General features: G+C 32.0%; 1 protein-coding gene across 2 annotated transcripts in view; it reads left to right on the forward strand.

The window, feature by feature from the left end:
* The first annotated feature begins 684 nt into the window (after nt 1-684).
* Pdfr (Pigment-dispersing factor receptor) overlaps nt 685-20,266 on the forward strand; it is a 118,508-nt gene continuing 98,926 nt past the window's right edge. Inside the window, exon 1 of one of the 2 annotated variants that reach the window (XM_077446015.1) lies at nt 685-934. In XM_077446015.1, the coding sequence (XP_077302141.1) occupies nt 914-934 (21 nt within the window). In that variant the 5' untranslated portion in view covers nt 685-913. Of the gene's footprint in view, nt 935-4,012; nt 4,451-20,266 lie in introns of those variants that run through there. The other variant, XM_077446014.1, reaches the window with a different exon arrangement.

Below are 20,266 nucleotides of genomic sequence, written 5' to 3' on the forward strand. Positions count from 1 at the left end.
GTCGTAGGTTGGTCACATCCGAATTTTTTACATAAAGTTAATGTAATATGAGTTTTTTTATATTAGGTTGATTGTTTCAATGAATCAAAGCGATGTTTTGTACTTTATTTAATTACATTTTCGGATGTCTTTTATTTAATCTTAGAAATTTATGGATGCGAACCGAAAATTTAAAGAATGTAGCCAAAATCTCAAAATTAGTACGCCATATGGAAGTACTTTTGCGTGAAACATCGGGAGAGTTTGCAAAATGCAATTGAACGTTTTTGAAATATGAAAACATGCAATGGAACTTTTTTTTCTTACATTTGAAATCCCGGTGCTAGCACCGGGATCCCGGAATCGGAAATTCCCAGCACCGCAATCCCGGTGCTGAAGTAACCTTCCGGGATTGGAAGCACTATTCTCGATGTATTTTCGTAAAATATTTGTTTTATTTAAGATAAAATTCCACATCGTTCTTTCTTCTCAAAATTGATTTCGAATCAATTCATTCATTCAACGCGGAATTGATCAGCATTCGTCGCGCTTAATCACCGTCAAAGCTATAACGGATAGTATCCGCTGGATTTTTCCGAGCGGTGAATTTTCCGGAAAATTTTCCGGATTTGGTTCACAGTTTCGTACTGAACTTTGACCGAACTGAGCCATGTCGACTTTAAAAAGCGGAGGCTGGGTACGGTCGACAGTTGGGTCGTGGACTCGGTCGGAAACGGACGCGCACCACAAACCCTCTCATTGTAATCGCGTGTGCGAAATTCAGATCACGACTTTAGTTTCCATCAACCCTGTCGTGTGTTTTATAGAATCGGTCGCATTAATCGTATCGACAGCGCTGCACTTCCGGTCCGGCGAAGTTGGCGAGAGGCAGTAATCACAGATCGCCGAAACCGAGAAAAACTTTTCCGTCGAAATGAATCTGACAACGTTTGGGGTAATGTATTATATTTCCGTATTGCGATCATTGGTTCGGTGATTACTGGTCACAAAGTCACTACAATTTTTATAATGGAACATCTGGCAGCCGAAAAGTCCATCATTTTAAAAACATTGGCAACGTATTTTATGTACATAGGTTGCTTCTGGATTTTGCATCAAAATGTACGTATTAAAACAATTAATACTCGTACGTTAACCATTTTATGTATTTTATGTGGATTGCACATTTAAAGCCGTTTGCCACTTTTTCGAACGATAGAATATTAGCCTATGTACATCCAAAATTGTCTGTACTTACATATATATATTTACTATAGAGATATTTATATTATACTGATTATGACCCAGTCATGTTGGGTATATAGCTAATGTTGAATTTTAGATAAAATTTACAGCCAAAATCGCTTAATTTGAGATCTCGGCTGTAACGAGGATATAATCATGATGAGTTTAATTCAAACGTTTCTCATACAATCAACCAGAAAAATATGTATTAGGCCGGTTCGAAAAAGTTAAATTTTACATTTTAATCTACGGATTTAGTAAAAAACTTTCATCATATCAATACGTTAAATAAAAAAATTCATCGAATTTAAACAGTCCTGTGCCTGTGACTAAATTGACCTATTTAAAAGGCTAAAATGACCTATTTTGATGCAAAATGTCATGTTTTACGTTTTAATTCCGGAAACCTGTAACCTGTTCCATGTTTTAGATCTTCCATTTAAATGGTTTTCTAATTATTAATAGAGGAATGGTTTTTAAAATTGACATACATATATATGTAGATAGTTGTATTTTTGATACGCTGAGAAATCCGTATGAAAACAGACTGCTAGAGATTATAAGATATTATATTTATTACTAGCTGAACTCGGTTCTCGTTCTCGTTCCCGTTCCCGTTTTCGTTCCCGTTCCCATTCTCGTTCTCGTTCCCGTTCCCGTTCCCGTTCCCGTTCCCGTTCTCATTCCCGTTCCCGTTCCCATTTGTCGGAAAAACGCAGGCAGCGAACATATTTGAACAACGGTCCAAACTTTAAATAAATAAATAAATATTTGAAATAATTCAATTGTTTGTTTATTTAAAAACCCTAACAATTTTTATCGCCGCATTAAATTTTTGTTACATGTCAAATTAAAGTAAATAGGTAAATATACAATTTTACCTTTAATATTTGCACTCACGGAAATACATGTCTACCAATACTCTTCCCATGGCTTCGCCAGCATATGCAGAGTTTGCGGTAGAGATAAAATAATTTTCTCTTGTCAACGCACTGTGATCGAATGACAAAATGTACGATTTGCCTATTGACTTGATGTCTTTCGCCAACAGTGTTATAAATGAACCTTCAGAATCTCCTTTGTGGTGTGTAGTTTTACAAAGCGTCTTGTTAATTTAGTTTTAGCTTGTTCTGCTTCAGCTTCCCGGACATGTGTACAACAAATCCTGAAAATTCCATCGTAATCGATTGAATGTTTTAGGAGCCTTTTTTATTTAAATGAATGAAATGGTAGTTTCCTACTTTACATATAAATAAAAACACTGGTAATGTAAATATTCCTTTGTTTTTGTATTTGTTAATTTTCCTGGATTTTCCTTGATTTTCCCGCGACTTAATACGAATTTGCTTTCTTCAGTTGGCAGACATCGCGCTTCAAGTAATTTGTTGGCGGACCTGAATATCGATGAAATTTTTTAATTCAATAAATCTGTTTAAATTCGATGAAATTTTTTATTTAACGTTCCCTTGATATGATGAAAGTTTTTCACTAAATCCGTCGATTAAAATGTAAAATTTAACTTTTTCGCTCCGGCCTAATACATATTTTTCTGGTTGATTGTATGAGGAACGTTTGAATTAAACTCATCATGATTATATCCTCGTTACAGCCGAGATCTCAAAATAAGCGGTTTTGGATGTAATTTTTATCTAAAATTCAACATTAGCTATATACCCAATATGACTGGGTCATAATCAATATAATATAAATATCTATATAGTAAATATATAAAAATACAGACAATTTTGGATGTACATAGGCTAATATTCTATCGTTCGAAAAAGTGGTAAACGGCTTTAAATGTGCAATCCACATAAAATACATAAAATGGTTAACGTACGAGTATTAATTGTTTTAATACGTACATTTTTGATGCAAAATCCAGAAGCAACGTATGTACATAAAAAAAATTGACAAAGCTTTTAAAATGCCGATGACGTAGCTTTTGAAATTGTGATTTTGAGTAGTAAGTTTTCCTACATTTGTGTTCAATTTGTATTGAAAATGCTCATAGCCGGTATGTTTAAACGTGTATGTACATACATACATATGATCGATTATCGAATTTTGGTTTTTATTCTTCTTATATTCCTCAAATGCATAGATAAAGTCATAGGTTGGTCACATCCGAATTTTTTACATAAAGTTAATGTAATATGAGTTATTTTTATATTAGGTGGATTGTTTCGATGAATAATTACTAGACGGTACAAACTATTTGTAAAAAACGAATCAATGAATCAAAGCGATGTTTTTTACATTATTTAATTACATTTTCGGATGTCTTTTATTTAATCTTAGAAATTTATGGATGCGAACCGAAAATTTAAAGAATGTAGCCAAACTCTCAAAACAAGAATGCCAATATGAGGAGTATCTTTTGGGTGAAACATCGAGAGAGTTTGCAAAATGCAATTGAACGTTTTTGAAATATGAAAACATGCAATGGAACTTTTTTTTCTTACATTTGAAATCCCGGTGCTAGCACCGGGATTCCGGGTTCGGAAATTCCCAGCACCGCAATCCCGGTGCTGAAGTAACCTTCCGGGATTGGAAGCACTGTTCTCAATGTATTTTCGTAAAATATTTGTTTTATTTAAGATAAAATTCCACAGCATTCTTCCTTCTCAAAATTGATTTCGAATCAATTCATTAATTTTGAATCCTCTTATTATATGGTATTGTGCATTGTATGGAGTCGAAACATGGACCCTGAAAAACAGAGAAAATAACACTATGTATATGCATTCGAAATGTTCATATCGGCCAAATATTCATATCGGATTTTGTTGTACGCGGAGTTGATCAGCATTCGTCGCGCTTAATCACCGTCAAAGCTATAACGGAAAGTATCCGCTGCATTTTTCCGAGCGATGAATTTTCCGGAAAATTTTCCGGTCTTTGTTCACAGTTTCGTACTGAACTTTGACGGAACTAAGCCATGTCTACTTCAATAAGCGGAGGCTGGGTACGGTCGACAGTTGGGTCGTGGACTCGGTCGGAAACGGACGCGCACCACAAACCCTCTCACTGTATTCACGTGTACTAAATTCAGATCACAACTTTAGTTTTCATCAACCCTGTCGTGTGTTTTATAGAATCGGTCGCATTAATCGAATCGACATCGCTGCACTTCTGGTCCAGCGCAGTTGGCGAGAGGCAGTAATCACAGATCGCCGAAACCGAGAAAAACTTTTCCGTCGAAATGAATCTGACAACGTTTGGGGTAATGTATTATATTTCCGTATTGCGATCATTGGTTCGGTGATTACTGGTCACAAAGTCACTACAATTTTTATAATGGAACATCTGGCAACTATCATACTAACGAGAACTTCAGTGCCAAATATTGCATATTCGCGATTTTAATGGCAAAAATTGTCTTTGTTACCGACGCAATGAGACTAATAATCCAATTACCGCGATTATTATATGAGCCGTTATATTTCAAAGTGACAAAAGTCCACTTTTCTTCATATCGAGAAATTCTTCGCAAAACATTAAATATAATGCCTAACGTTTAACAATATTTAAAAATACTGGTGGTTTGTAATACGTTTATTCCACCTTTCCGATATTCTGTACCTATGTATATATACATAGAATTAAGATAAGTGATAGCAATTTGTGAAAAGTCAAACAGAAATAGTGATTTTGGAACTGAAAATTGGACTTCCGCCATTTTCAAATCGAACGGCTCATATATTGATATTAGTTTCAATATTTTTTATATTATATTTCCAATTAAATGGTTTTAAATTATTAATAGAAGAATGGTTTTGAAATATACATATATGTAAATAGTTGTATTTTTGATACGGTGAGAAATCCGTATGAAAACAGACTGCCAGAGATTATAAGATATTATATTTATTACTAGCTGAACCCGGTTCTCGTTCCCGTTCCCGTTCTCGTTCCCGTTCCCGTTTTCGTTCCCGTTCCCGTTTTCGTTCCCGTTCCCGTTCTCGTTCTCGTTCCCGATCCAGTTCCCATTTGTCGGAAAAAAGCAGGCAGCGAACACATTTGAAATAATTCAATTGTTTATTTATTTAAAAACCCTAACAATTTTATTTTACCAATCAAGTAGAAAAGTCTAGCACCGCCTTAAATTTTCGTTACATATCAAATTAAAGTAAATAGGTAAATATACAATGTAACCTTTAATATTTGCACTCACGGAAATACGTCTACTAATTCTCTTTCCATAGCTTCGCCAGCATATGCAGAGTTTGCGGTAGCGATAAAATAATTTTCTCTTGTCAACGCACTGTGATCGAATGACAAAATGTACGTTTTGCCTATTGACTTGATGTTTTTCGCCAATAGTGTTATAAATGAACCTTCAGAATCTCCTTTGTGGTGTGTAGTTTTACAAAGCGTCTTGTTAATTTAGTTTAGGTTGTTCTGCTTCAGCTTCCCGGACATGCGTACAACAAATCCTGAAAATTCCATCGTAATCGGTTGAATGTTTTAGGAGCCTTTTTTATTTAAATGTATGAAATGGTAGTTTCCTACTTTAAATATAAATAAAAACACTGGTAATGTAAATATTCCTTTGTTTTTGTATTTGTTAATTTTCCTGGCTTTTCCTTGATTTTCCCGCGACTTAATTGGCAGACATCGCGTTTCAAGTAATGGTTGGAGTTCGCGGACTTGTATATCGCGTTTCAAGTGATGGTTGCAGATCAAACAACGTCTTTTCAAAGTCAAAAACTAACTGGTTATCGTGGTTGTCAACAAACAAATTTCCTTGACTACACAATGGCGCTTCATACTTTCGCGTCGATAATACGAATTACAAATCGTAATTACGAGTATTATTATCAAGAGGTTTTTTCACGTTTTTTTTTCCCATTAATCTTCCCGGACATGCATACAACAAATCCTGTAAGTTCTATCGTAATCGGTTCTGTGGTTTAGGAGCCTATTCGAGACAGACAGACAGACATTCAATTTTATATACATAGATGTAATTTGGTTGAAGAAATGTATAATATGAAATTATTTCTTGTTGGAACAAGCTTTTTTATGAAAATTGGATAACATTTCCGCCTTTCTACATATGGCAGATTATGACATTTTCCACATCTCGATTGTACGTACATATGTATATACATATGTCTATTTCAAAACGTACACAGTATATTTTTATACCGGGAAAAAATTGAGAACTTTCAAAACAATTGTTGTTTGTGTCACATTCTTCAAATTTCGAGAGTTGCGACCTTTGAGAAACTTTTACAATGTATGAATATTTATATCGCATGAAAATTAATTTTCGTCCCACATAAAAATACGAATGCGGAATATTTGACGGTCTATTTAAAATTCGACAATTATTACAAACGTAAACACGGTGGTTTTTTTGCGAGCTTTACGTTTACGTATGATGATACTAAACAAACGATAAGATCGTTATTGTTAACGCTAAAAGCTTTTATTTATTTTTTCGTCGAAAGTAAATTAATTTGCAATACAAACGCTACATTCAATCTAGGAGCGAGAATTTTTTTTATTTTTTTTTTATTTTTTATTTTACTGAAGCATACACAAGTTACAAATAAAATTTATCTTATATTATATTTTATATCTATATTATATTATGGCGTACATACTTTGTCGGTTATTGATAAAGTTTTAGCTAGCTATCTAGCGTAGTTGGTTAATTTTCAAGGAAAACCCGTATATGGATCCGTGAAGTGGTGAAAATTTATTTCAAACTGAAATTGAAATTTTTAATTAACACCTTCATGAAACTCTGATATTTATTAGGCGTTAGACTTTAATCATGTGTTAATTATACTTTTAAAAACTGTATGTAGTACGAGGCTTTATTTATTGCTAATATTAATAATAGCTGTAAATATAACGAAGAGGCAATATTTCGACTCTCAATAAAATTCCAAATTTCAATAAACATTTTGATGAAATGAAGGTTAACAAGATTGAAAGCCCTCGTTTTCAGCTCACGTTAAATTTAATTTACCTTTGTATAATTCAATAGACCCAATTCACAAATATGAATATTTGCGCTTATACCAAATGAGCTTAATAACTGACTAAGAGTTTAAATGCTAATTACATTGAAATAGTAGTGGATAAAATTGATTAAACATATGTATTTTTAAGACAGGAAACATTTAGTGGCTAAATTTATTTAATAGTTTTAGTTTCCCGGGTATAATTAGTTAGGCTTATCATAAAATAATGAGGATCGTTGAAAACAAGGTAAAAATTTTTCTTATAAGCTATTACTAAAAAATATTATTGCGGGGAGGGGTTAATTGTTTTCCAGGAAAAACCGTATTTGTCTATAGATTTATCAGCAGCTTTTATATGATGTCCCAAAACACAGTTTTATCATTAAAAATTGTAATTTTTTTTATTGATTCATAAAATATACAGTATAAGGTTACGTATGGAATAGCATATCGGGAAAATGGCCTCCACGGCTTTACTGGCACATTCGCACTCTTTTCTTGAAATTTTCCACATAAATGTGACTGAATTTCGTTGATACAGTGCTCAATTTCCCTCTGCAAGGCGTGAGTGGTCGTGGGCTTGTTGGAATAAAAATTAGACTTCAAAAAACCCCAATGAAAAAAGTCCAATGACGCTAAATCGCACGATCTCGGCGGCTAATTCTGGAAATTCACCAATACGGGAAATTACACGACCAGGAAATGATTCGTGCAGTAATTGAATTAATTAATAATTAATTTTAATAATAATTTTGACAATTTTTTCTCATTTTTACTGACCCTGTACTGTCAGCTGTCACGCTGTTTTTTTTTTATTGGCAACACTTTACCGCACAAATGGCGAAAAATTTAATCGAATTCAAATACATATATAAACAAGTATAGTCGTATAAATTATTCTCGCTTCTTTATGGAATAAATATAATATAAAATTATTTACATTTATCAAAGCAATTACATTTGTGATGCCTCAGTGATATAAATGCAAACTCAAATATATATATATCTCAATTAAATGATTTGTTTGTTTTGAACTCGATTGAATAAATATCAATATTGAAATTGATACCTCTAATATGATTCAGTTTCATCCAAAGCAACCGAGATTTTGCAAACGAGTCCGAGTAACAATTAATATTGTTTAGTGTATGTATGTATGTATGTATGTCCATAATCGGGAATTTGAAAATAGTCAAATTTGGTCACTACCGGTTTTACGGGAAGAAAATCCACTATTAGTATTACCTTCTTCTTCTTAATGACCGATTACGATGGAATTTTGGCGTTCGGCACAGTGGCTAGTGATTGTTTTAGCACATGAAGGCAAGTAAGTACATATAAGGCAAAATAGCCCGAGATACTTTTTGATAAAAAAAAACATTCAACAATTTCGTATGATTTATCCTATAAAATATTACAAAAAATGATTGGTTAAGTTTAAGCCTCAGATTTTTTTTGATAGCCGTTTACATTAAATTCTTATAAACTTTTATATTGTGTACTTTGAAAGGCTTCATTTTCATTTAATATGTTAGAGCACTTGCTTACGAATCATTCACTTTTCTTTAACATTGAAAAGTGAATTTTATATTATATTCTATTGTTAGGTTCATATGAACTCACTACTTGAGTTAGGGAAGTTATCATTTTACCAGCGAAATTTTAATTTCACTGTAAAAATTTACACTCCTGTAAATTTCTAGAATATCCGAAATACATATGTACAGAATCTGATAATATAAATATTAATTTTTGGCCATCATTTTTAAAATATTGGAAACTTCTTTTGTATACAGAGTGCACTTCAGATTGATGCAAATCTTTCAGAAGGTAATATGTAGAAGAGATCACTTAGAAGATATCTAGCCACACTTATCCTATGTAGAACAAAGTCTAACGGTTTTCAAGAAAGTCTGAAATCTCGTGATTATACGCTGGTAACTTTATTTTTCGGTTGGTTTTTGTGATTTTAGTGCACTGGTCATATTTGGACGTAGTTCATTTTCCAGTATTATCCTATTGGACTATTTTTTTCTATAGATGGAGTTGACAGGGGTTTTCAATATGTATTTTAATAAGATAAATCACAATAAAAATAAATAAACAAGTACTGTGTATTGTAATAAAATAAACCAATAACAGTGTAAATATTTTAGATAAGGGAGGTTTATACGTACATGCTTTGTATTTAGGCTTACTCTTACATACATTTACCGACATCGATCCATCCGTCTCTTATTATTCCCTGCTGGCAGCTAAATAATGTCTTGCTTAGAAAAAGTATTTAATTAGCAGAAATTGCATACAAAAATAGCCTCAATGAACGGGCATAGCAGATACTAATATACCATAGTTACATATTCATTTTCAAAAGACGCTAGAACAATATCAGTTTCTTGACTGGTACTCTTCCTTTAATAGTCAAAATTAGCTCACGTGTACATATATGTATTTATCCCGTAATATACGCTAACACGTATCTTTCGAAGTTTCGAAAGCTTTAAAAGTTGAAATCTTTCGAAAGTTACGTTTTAATTGATGAAAGGTGGCAACTTGCGGGGTTTCAAGGAATTTTACAAAAAAATGAGATGTTCAAATTAAGACTAAGATGTTCAAATTCATTTTAAAACTGTTCTAGCTTCTGCCCTTTGGTTTGAATCACTATTTTAGGAATTACGCTAATTTTATAATTTTGATACAAATCCCTATACGTACATTCATACATATGTATATAAGTGTAGCTAGATAGCTTCTAAATCGCCTCTTCTATTACCTTCTAAAATATTTGCATCGACCAGAAGTGCACCCTTTATATTATAACATACTAATTGAATCCTAGAAAAGTTTTACCTTTTTTGTAAATGTACCTCAAATGAGCCCTTTGAAAGCAATATTCAATTGTACGGCTGCAGCATATTTAATATGGGTGTAAATCAATTAAGAGCGTTGAATAGACCAGTCGTGGTTTCAAATGACCCCGAGTAAAATCAAATTTCCATTTGTATAACCCAATATCGAATGCAACAGACTACATAGTGATGAATAGTTCAAATCAGGGAATGATGAAGGGCTATTTACATACATACATTGCAACTGTGATATAATGAATTATGGTGATGAGAGCCTATCAAAAGGCCAAGTCTCTGGAATGCTGACGGTCGAGCTAGCACCACTCTACCGTCAGATGAAATCTTATTAACCACCGTAGTCGAGGGGATGAGAATGATAAGGAGGGGTGGGGAGAGATGAAGAAGAAGCAAATGGCGACTACTTCAATACCACTTTCAAACGAGACGATGAAGTTGCAAAGTGCAACCCTGAATTCCATCGGAAAACAGAGAATGGGTCACGTTTGATTGAATGATTTTTTTAATCTTCGCAAACTGGAAAAGTTACATCAAAATAACTTAATGTGGGCGTCCACGGCAAGTGTTGTCGATTATCGATTTCCTGGATACGCGTTTATTTAAAAAAAAATTACCACTTTTTATCGGAAATATGTTGAGCTGAAATTTATACTTGATGTACTGACAAACAATAAGATTTTGATACAAAGCCATATTATAGTGACAGTTTGCTTTCGGTGTTGCTCCATTTTTAGCATTTCCAGGCAATTCAAATTGGGGAAAAAAGCATTTAAGCGACTTCTTTCAATACACAATTGGTAGATCTATATTGAAATAAGTGGAAGTGTATAGTAAAAAGATGCAGTTACCAGGCATTGCTCGGGAGTTTTTATATAGGATCCTTTCGATAAAAAACTGTCTGAGGTTTGAGAAAGATTGTAGCGAGAGAGTGTAGCGAATTCAATGGTTTTAATTTCGAAAACTAGATTTATAGCATAAAACGTGACCAGGAAACAATACTAGATATAAATGGAATTTTAAAATTTTCTCGACATCATAATCTAAAGTAAAGGAATTTTAAAGTCAAATGGAAAAATTCAATGGGAAAAAATATATGACACAAAAAAAAGCCAAATACATATTCAAACGTAGAAAATGAGGACAGTTAAAAGTTATCAATGGTTAAAGTTTAATAATTTTAGACAAATGTGGATGAGATTTATTGCATTGTAAAACTTTTTCAATCGAAATTTCTATAAAAGTTAGTAAATATGAGCCGTTATAGTGATGGAAGTCCAACTTTAAGTTATAAAAACTTAAAGACTTAATTCAAAAATTGTCATCACTTATTTTAATTTGATATGTCCAGAATCTCGGAAAATCAGAATAAACGTATTGCAGTCTACCAATATTTTTAAATATTGTCAAACGCAAAACATTATAATTAATTTTTTGCAAAATATTTCTCGTAATGAAGAAAGGTGGACTCATTTCACAAAGGTGGCTTTCAAATATGGTGGCTCACATTTTATATATGTACATTCTATATTCGTATACCCATTTTAAAATTCAATTAACGATACCTAAAAGTTAGAATAGAACAATGCTTCAATTAACGAGTATTTTGGAAAATATTGAAATCGATAATACATATGCATCTAGGCAGATTGACGTTTCACAAGAATGTACCACGTCGATATTTGTCAACAGGAAAGTCTCTCGTAGGATCTCTGTCTATGACATTATTGTCATAGCTAGAAAAGCCGTGAGACATAAAAACAAATATTTCACCCTCTCTCCCCAGAAGATTTCGTCGAACAAAACAATCCCTTTTCAAACACGATGTTGGAATCAAAACCTAAGCGATACTTCAGTGAAACTGTGGTGATGTAATGACTATCACGCGGTCGATTGAAAATTTGCATATTTTACATATGATGAGTCTTTCAAATACCTTATACCTTATACTTTCAGTGAATAGCTTTCTAACTGATTTTCCGACATATTGCTTCGCTTAGTTTTTTCGGAAACGAATTTTCCATGAATGACCATTTTTTGCGATTTTTCACGATTATCGATTATTATTAAATTACAAATGAAAATAAAAAAGTACATATGAGCCGTTATATTTGAACGTGATGGAAGTCCAATTTTTAGTTTCAGAAACACTATTTCTTGACTTAATTCACAAATTGTTATCACCAGAGGTGGGATAGTCACAGTGCTATCCATTGTTCGGCAAACCTTTAACAATGCATTTACAACCTTTGAATAATACACGGCCCCCTCAGGCTTCGGTGCCTAGTTATCACTTACTTTAATTCGATATGTATGGAATCCCGGAAAAGAAAAATAAATGTATTGCAGGCCACCAGTACTTTTAAATATTTTTAAGCGCAAAAATGATATTTAATATTTTTCAACATATTTCTGGTAATGAAGAACAGTGGACTTATGCCACTTTAAAATTTAACGGCTCGTATGTACATACATATGTATATTATGGCACCCCGACAAAGCCGCGTAAGACAATATCGCGCTAACAATGCTGCAAACGACAATGCCAGGTCGAGATAGCCGCGCAGAACAAAAGTAAATTCCTATATATTATATTTTATATCTAATAAATTTTAAAACATACTCATAATTAGACAACAGAGTCTGTGTGAGCGTCATAATTAGACATCAGAGAGATGTGGGCGCAACATAAATAAAAAAAAGTTTTTGCAAAAGCCTAATTGGCGGCTGCACGCTGTTCACAAAGTTATTAAATAACATTTGTTTTGTGGAAGTTTCCGATTGCAATGAAAATAATTAAAAATATTTTTTTTCAAACGTATAAAAAACGCCGAAATTTAATATAATGGAATATAAAGTAAATGCCGACGAAAAGCAAAAATTAAGCTTTCGCGAGACCGTCATAAAGCTTTATAACGATTATAGTTTTAGCGTAGTAAGTCCGATGCTTTGTTCAATATTTTGAGTCCTTACAATAGTTGCATTCGGTTGCATATACGGGTCTACGTGTATTCTGCGTGCGCACATTACTTTTAGCAGATACGGGAGGAAAAGCCTGTTCCTCTTGTTCCTTTTGTATCCTGTTCGAGCAAATTAAGTGAGTATGTACCGTTTACCATGCACCATTTTTTTTTGATCTTTCGACTTAAGATCTTTCGATTTTCGATCTTTGCCTTCCGATATTTGCGTTTTCTGTAATTTAACATTCTGTCTCGTCACGGAGACCGGTGTGAACATATTTACGATTGATTTGTACGTGAACTTATACCCAATGAATTAAATTGCATTTTATAATATTGTATATGTACTTACATTTTACATTACAATCACGTTGATGCAATCTATACAAAGTTGCATATACAACATACATATGTATGTACGTATCTAAGCCCATGAGAATTTTTCAATTTTACGGGACATTATTTCCTTCTGGTATGGCATAATTGGTCTCACATTCGTTGAATTTCAATCAATCACGTCTTCGATGTATAATATGTACATACATACATAAATATATATATAATACATATTTACATATATACGTCATATACGTATAAGATTGGATTTAATTTAAGTATTTACCGTTTACTATGCACCCTTTTTTTTGATCTTTCGACTTAAGATTTTTCGATTTTCGATCTTTGCCTTCCGATATTTGGTTTTTCGTGCATTTCTAATTCGATCCCGTCGGGTAGACCCATATATATACATACATATATAGTCATAAAAACACCAGTGTAGATCGCAATTAAATTGTGTTATTTAAAACATTTTGTTTATCGCCACTATAGTCGGACGGTCTGCGAAGAGTGCTCTAGAATCGCGGGTCGTAGGTCAGATTCCGCGATCTTATTTATTTTTCAAATTTCAATTTTATTTTCAATTAAATATATATTTAATTGTTTAATATGAAAACAAAAAAATGGTTCAAAACCTCATTAAATAAAATTATTATAATTACGTATTTTTATATGTACGTAAATTTATATGGCGAGAACGAAAAATTCAATTAATATTTAAAAAAACAGGCCATTTGAATATTCTACGATGGTTTCATCGCTAACTCTCTGAACAAGGGTAAACCTACATATAAGAGGATATTTATGTTCGCTTGAGGGTTCGCGGGTTCGACTCCTAATGATAACACTGTTCGACACGAAAAATATAGTATTAACAGTGGGAAAAAATCCCAAGTGAAAATACGTAATTTTGACTTTTGATTTGAACTGGACGACTACTTAGAGAGATTTGAAAGCTGAAAAGTACTACAAATGAAAGATAAAATACCCGACTATATATTCCAATATTTATTTTGAACAGAAAATTAACAGATTTTGAGAAATCGACCGAACAACACCAAGATATAGAAAAATCGCGCGATTTAAAAAACACATATATCTCCGAATCTCGAGCCAATCAACACTTTTTATTGCCAGATTCGTGTTCACTGGGCATAGATCTATAAGAAAAGTCATATCCCGTCTTTGAAACATTTTAAAAGTCGTCATTTGTCGAACAGTGTAATTTATACAAAGTTTAGACTTTTTATCGATTCATTAATTATGTTCGGCTAGCGTTAGGACACACACAGATAACCGTCTTTATATATATAATAATATAATATATGTATGTGCCTTGTTGAAGGCTGAATGTTTATTTTATTTATCATCTTCAAAATTTCAGCATTCCATATTTGCACTCGTCCATCCAGTTTGTGAAACTGTCCGATTTATTTATTTATTTATTTATACAGGTTACAAACATTTTTATTAACACGACATCTATTATCAACATTTTACATAAGTATTATTCAAGGCCATTTACTAACATCGATCATCAAACAATTATCATAGAGACATCTATAGAAAAAATTTTGGAGCATTTTTAAATGCCAACGAATTGCGACATGCTGTTAACCAAAATTTTGTGAGAAATACGATATCATTGTTAATTTGTTGGAACCGTTTCCAATTAATTCAGATAACTTGGCAAACTCTGAAAGGATCGACTTTACCGAAGAATTAATTATTGATTATTTAAGCAGGTTTAAGTACACACATTTATTAAAAACGACATCTACAGTTAAACTATTAGCAACCACAGCAACATCTATGGAGACATTTTTGCAGCAATTTTGAATCAGCAAAAATCGAGATGTTGACTCAAATTTTTGCGAAAGGGTAAGCACAGGGTTGCCAATTTTTTTGAAACGTTTCCAATGAAATCAGATAAATTGGTAAACCCTGAAAAGATCGACTTAATCGAAGACTTATTTAATGATTATTTAAACAGGTACAAGTACATCCTTTTATTAAAAACGATATCTATAGTCAAACGATTAACCAGATTAATACAGCGACATCTATGGATAAATTTTTGCAGCAATTTTGATCAGCAAAAACACGCGAAACATTTTGCAAAAGACAGGGTTGCCAATTTGTTGGATCCGTTTCCAATGAAATCAGATAAATTGGCAAACTCGGAAAGGATCGACATATCCAAAGTCTGCCGAGCAACAGGAATTAAACCCGCGACCACACATCGAAGCATTACATGCTAACCACTGATCTATGTTGTTTACTATAAAATATATTTTTATACGTATGTATGTATATATGTATCTGATTGATTGAAATTCAACGGATTTGAAACCATTGCAGTGCCGTACCAGAAGGCAATTATGTCCCGTAATATTGAAAACTTCAAGAAATGTCTTCAATTATCTGCAATTTTGTGAAAATTGCATCGACATAGAATTCAATTTACATATTTCAATGGTTCAAGTACAAATCGAACGTAGTTGCGAACAAAGCCCTGGATATATTTTAAATTTTAATTTGAAAAGTTTTCCTTTCATTTTCCATTATATAACCATTTTCCAATATGCATCCAGGTTTCCAATATATAGCTTTTTAAATCACGTTGCTTTTAATAACATATTTAATACCGGGCTGTCTGCAATACTTGAAATATCGCATGTGAAAGTAAATGAATGGTTGATGCTGTGGTTAAATTCAATTCCTGTTGCTAGTTTCACGTAACGTTCTAGATAATAGTTCATTTTTAATTTCAGACCGGCGTTACTCGGGCGGATAACAGTTTAACATTCAAAAGATTGCTACCCTAATTTTTCAATATGAAACTGATTCTCTAACTGCTAACATGCTAACGAACTATCACACCTGCCCGGTATGTTTGTGTTCGATCTGAACTCCCGGCTCTTCCAAAACACGTGTACGATATAAAATCTTCATGTAATTGTTTTGCACTTAATCTAAGATAAGATCGTATGAATTAACAATGAAATGAAGACAAGTCTATCACCGGAGAGTCACATAGACGTGGCGTGCCACACTTTTGAGAGTGTCGTCTAATGCCGGTGCCAGACATGTTTTCAAAGATGTGATCAAATAAGTGTTCACATGTGTGGCACGGGCATTTGATACTATTGTCACATATTTGATCACTTAAGAGGGCTGTACACCCGAAGCCTTAATTTTGTTGCCGTTCCTTTCTTCGATATACATATATGTATATTGAGTGTATGTATATATTGAGTGAATGCGACAACATATATCAATATATATATATATATATTGAGTGAATGCGACAGTTGCGCTTCAACCAGATGAAACGTATTTTAAATTGACAAAATCGAGGTTTCGTATTCTCCTATTTTCTCCTCCAAAACTGGACCAATTTTTAAACAAATTTCATCATCGGTATGAGAAAGATAGTTTCTGTGCATCTATCGGCGTATTTTTTTTAAATCAACCGTTAAATAAGCACGCTGGACTCGTTTCGTGGGTGTAAAAAAGAGGCGATTTTATATATGTTTTTGGCGGCTCCTAGCTCCTATAAAAAATAATAAATAAAAAAATTAAAACGATAGATGCACCCCAATGGTGGATATCCATAGCATATTAAAAAATAATTTATCTAGTGCCATAATTGAGGAAGGGAGAAGTATAGTACGTTTGTATGGACAAGGCGCTGCTGTTCAGCCCTCTTAAGTGCGCTTTGCCGTTCCGTGTCGGTTTTTTAGCGCACATCAAAGGGATAAAAGTTCAAATGTTTGTGTGCCTGCCACACTGCGCGAAGCCCAGTTGCGTTAATTTTTTTTTTTTTATTTAACGAGCGTAAAAACGTAAAGGAGGTATGTAAAAAAATGAAACTTTTTGTAATAGTATTTCAAAGTCTTCAGAAGACATTCAGAAAAATCTCTAAAGCAAAAACATTTTTTAAATAAAAAGATTACAGGGAAAACAATAGCTTAAAATTATTCTATATACGGTGACTTATATATTTTCTGCTTTATTTTTGTAAGTGTTGCTAGCTGTTAAAATAAAATAAATAAAATTCACTTACCTTGTTCTATTACGATACATTTCACACATCCATTCACGTCTTCTTTTTGGCTGTTTTTGTTTATTTATTTGCACGTGTAATAAATAATTACACGCGCATAAATAATATAAGCAAGTCTAAGAGCGCAGACACACAGTGGTACGCGAAATATGTTTTTTTCGATAGTTATGAACAAGTGAAAAAACCTCGCCACCACACCTGATCTATGTCAGGCCAAAATTCACCCCTTGGAATGCTTTCGATGATAAATTTTCCTAGTATTGACAGATGTACATACATAGGTTTGACAGTGATCGACAATTCTGATTGTAATTTCCATACATTTAGATGTATTTGTATACATTTGTTAATGTCATCATATGTATGTAGTTATATTTTTATACGAATTTTCATCTAAATTATCAATTATTATAACAATCGAGTGAAAAATGAATCATTCTAAATTCAAAACAATCTAAAACAATCGAGCTGAAAAATGAATTATTCTAAATTCACTCTACTAATATAATATTATTACATGTTCAATGTATACAATTCTAATCTTGTTATTATCAACACGTGGCCATATATGTAACTCAAATATATAATAGATTGTCTGAAATTTCAATTTGGATTCCGATGAAAATTGAGAAATTCGATATATTAGTTTTATTATATTATATCTACCAACCTTGTAATAAGATAAATTAAATTCGATCCTTGAAGGTTATTCTCATCCGACATTTTCCTTCCACAATAGTAGCTTCTTATGATTAAATTCATATCTATTAGTTGAATTTATTATCTACAAGTAAACTCTTATAGAAGCTTCTATACTCCAGAGATATTTGACCCAATTGAGCTAATCAATATCTTACGATATACTCAACAAGTGTGGATTACGCTCTCTTTAAATCGATTACAAATAAGTTTTTGCCAAAAATATTTGCAAAATTTATATTTTTTCTTCTATGAGATTAAAAAAATTGTGGAACTAAACCAAGTTTCAGACTGTATAAAATCTTGCTGAAATTTAAGCGCATTTTACCTCGACTGAATTAAATTGATCTTCAAACATATCTGAATCAAATTAAAAATCATCTCGAATTTATGATTGTTAATTAATATTTATAAATTGCATTAAATTTGTATCAAATATTCACGATTTAAAATGTACACAACTATGTATATTATTCATTCATATTACCGAAATATCCCGTTTTAATTTATGCAGGAAAAATTATATAAATAGGCTCGAATTAATCAAAAGCGGAAAGCATATCCTATACAACATTTTGAAAAGTTTCGAGCGTTTGTAAACCGGACCTTATGCCGCGTATTTTATCTAATTCGTTTAGAAATTGCATTTTCATTTACTACTCTACATACATATATATGGAAGCATCAACATTTCCTTTCCGTTAATTGAATCTGATTTCATTAATTAAATCCAATTCTCATATCAAATTCAATTTATTTCCTATCAAAATAAATAAATTGATTTCGATATTAAACTTTAGATTTATGTACCCTTAGTAAGTATGTAACGGTCTCAGTCTCGGAGAAAATTAATTATTTTTAATTTCCAAACTTTTCTGTACTATTACTTATTATTATTATTGTAATATTACATATGTACATATGTATTCTTTTTATTCATAACTCGATTTGATGTGTTTTATTTTGAATTTTGTCATATAAGCGTAGAAGTGTCCGTATTCCTCATATAAATGGCCAAAGTGTAGTTTTATCTTCATATCCGTGATTGTTGTAATATATATATATATATATATATATATATATATATATATATATATATATATATATATATATATATATATATATATACATATATATATATATATATATATATATATATATATATATATATATATATATATATATATATGTATTCAATATATATTTATGTAGAAACATACATACATACATATACATTGAACTAAATAATCCCAAAATAATAATGCCGTCTTAAATCTAAACTTTGTTTTCAGACTTTTTTCTGAAATTTAGGCACTCGAAATCATTATTTATTACAAATGTAGAAACAGAACCCAAAAGTTACAGCTTTGACATTTGAAAACAAACAACTTTGGTTCGTATTTGAAAAGTGACGGGAACTGTTTTACTGAGATATAAATATTATATGTCTTATTTGGCAACTAGAAAAACTTTCAATGTTTTGTTACGTAATTTAACTGAAAAGACTGTTGATAAGATCTTCTAATTTTACTTTAAAATGTTAAACTTGCGTTGTTCCTTATTATTTAGATATATTATTTGAATAATTAGATAGAAGTTAAGTTTATAATAAAGCAAAATTCAATAATGCGATACTTTCCCGATTAGGGTAAATTTATTCAAAATTGTTGCATATACTTGAAATTGTAATTTAAATTTATTATATACATACATACATATATCAGAAGGAAGTAATAGCTCGTTATTGGAAAATTCTGAACTTCATTTTGTTATATGTTCGTTATGAAGCGACTAGCGTACTAAATAATATACATATATGTGGTAATCTGAATATTTCCCGGATATTGAAAACTGCAGGAGAGCGTCGAGAAACTGATATAAATGGCAATTTATTAATCTCATTGCATTTCCAATTTATCGAGATATTTTTTATACTCACGAGCGATTTAATACTACAGTGGAATACTCGGCGAATCTGATTATGTACGTTCTTATTATTATTTTTAGATTATATAACACATGGGTATGTACACACATACAATGTAATCTCTTAATTCCCTTATTGTCTTTGCTTTTATGGTAGAAAAATCCAGAATTTGGAACACACTTTACAGAAGCCTCTTCCAAGAC

The sequence above is a fragment of the Arctopsyche grandis genome, chromosome 2 (genome assembly GCF_051622035.1).
Source record: "Arctopsyche grandis isolate Sample6627 chromosome 2, ASM5162203v2, whole genome shotgun sequence".
Lineage (NCBI taxonomy): Eukaryota > Metazoa > Arthropoda > Insecta > Trichoptera > Hydropsychidae > Arctopsyche > Arctopsyche grandis.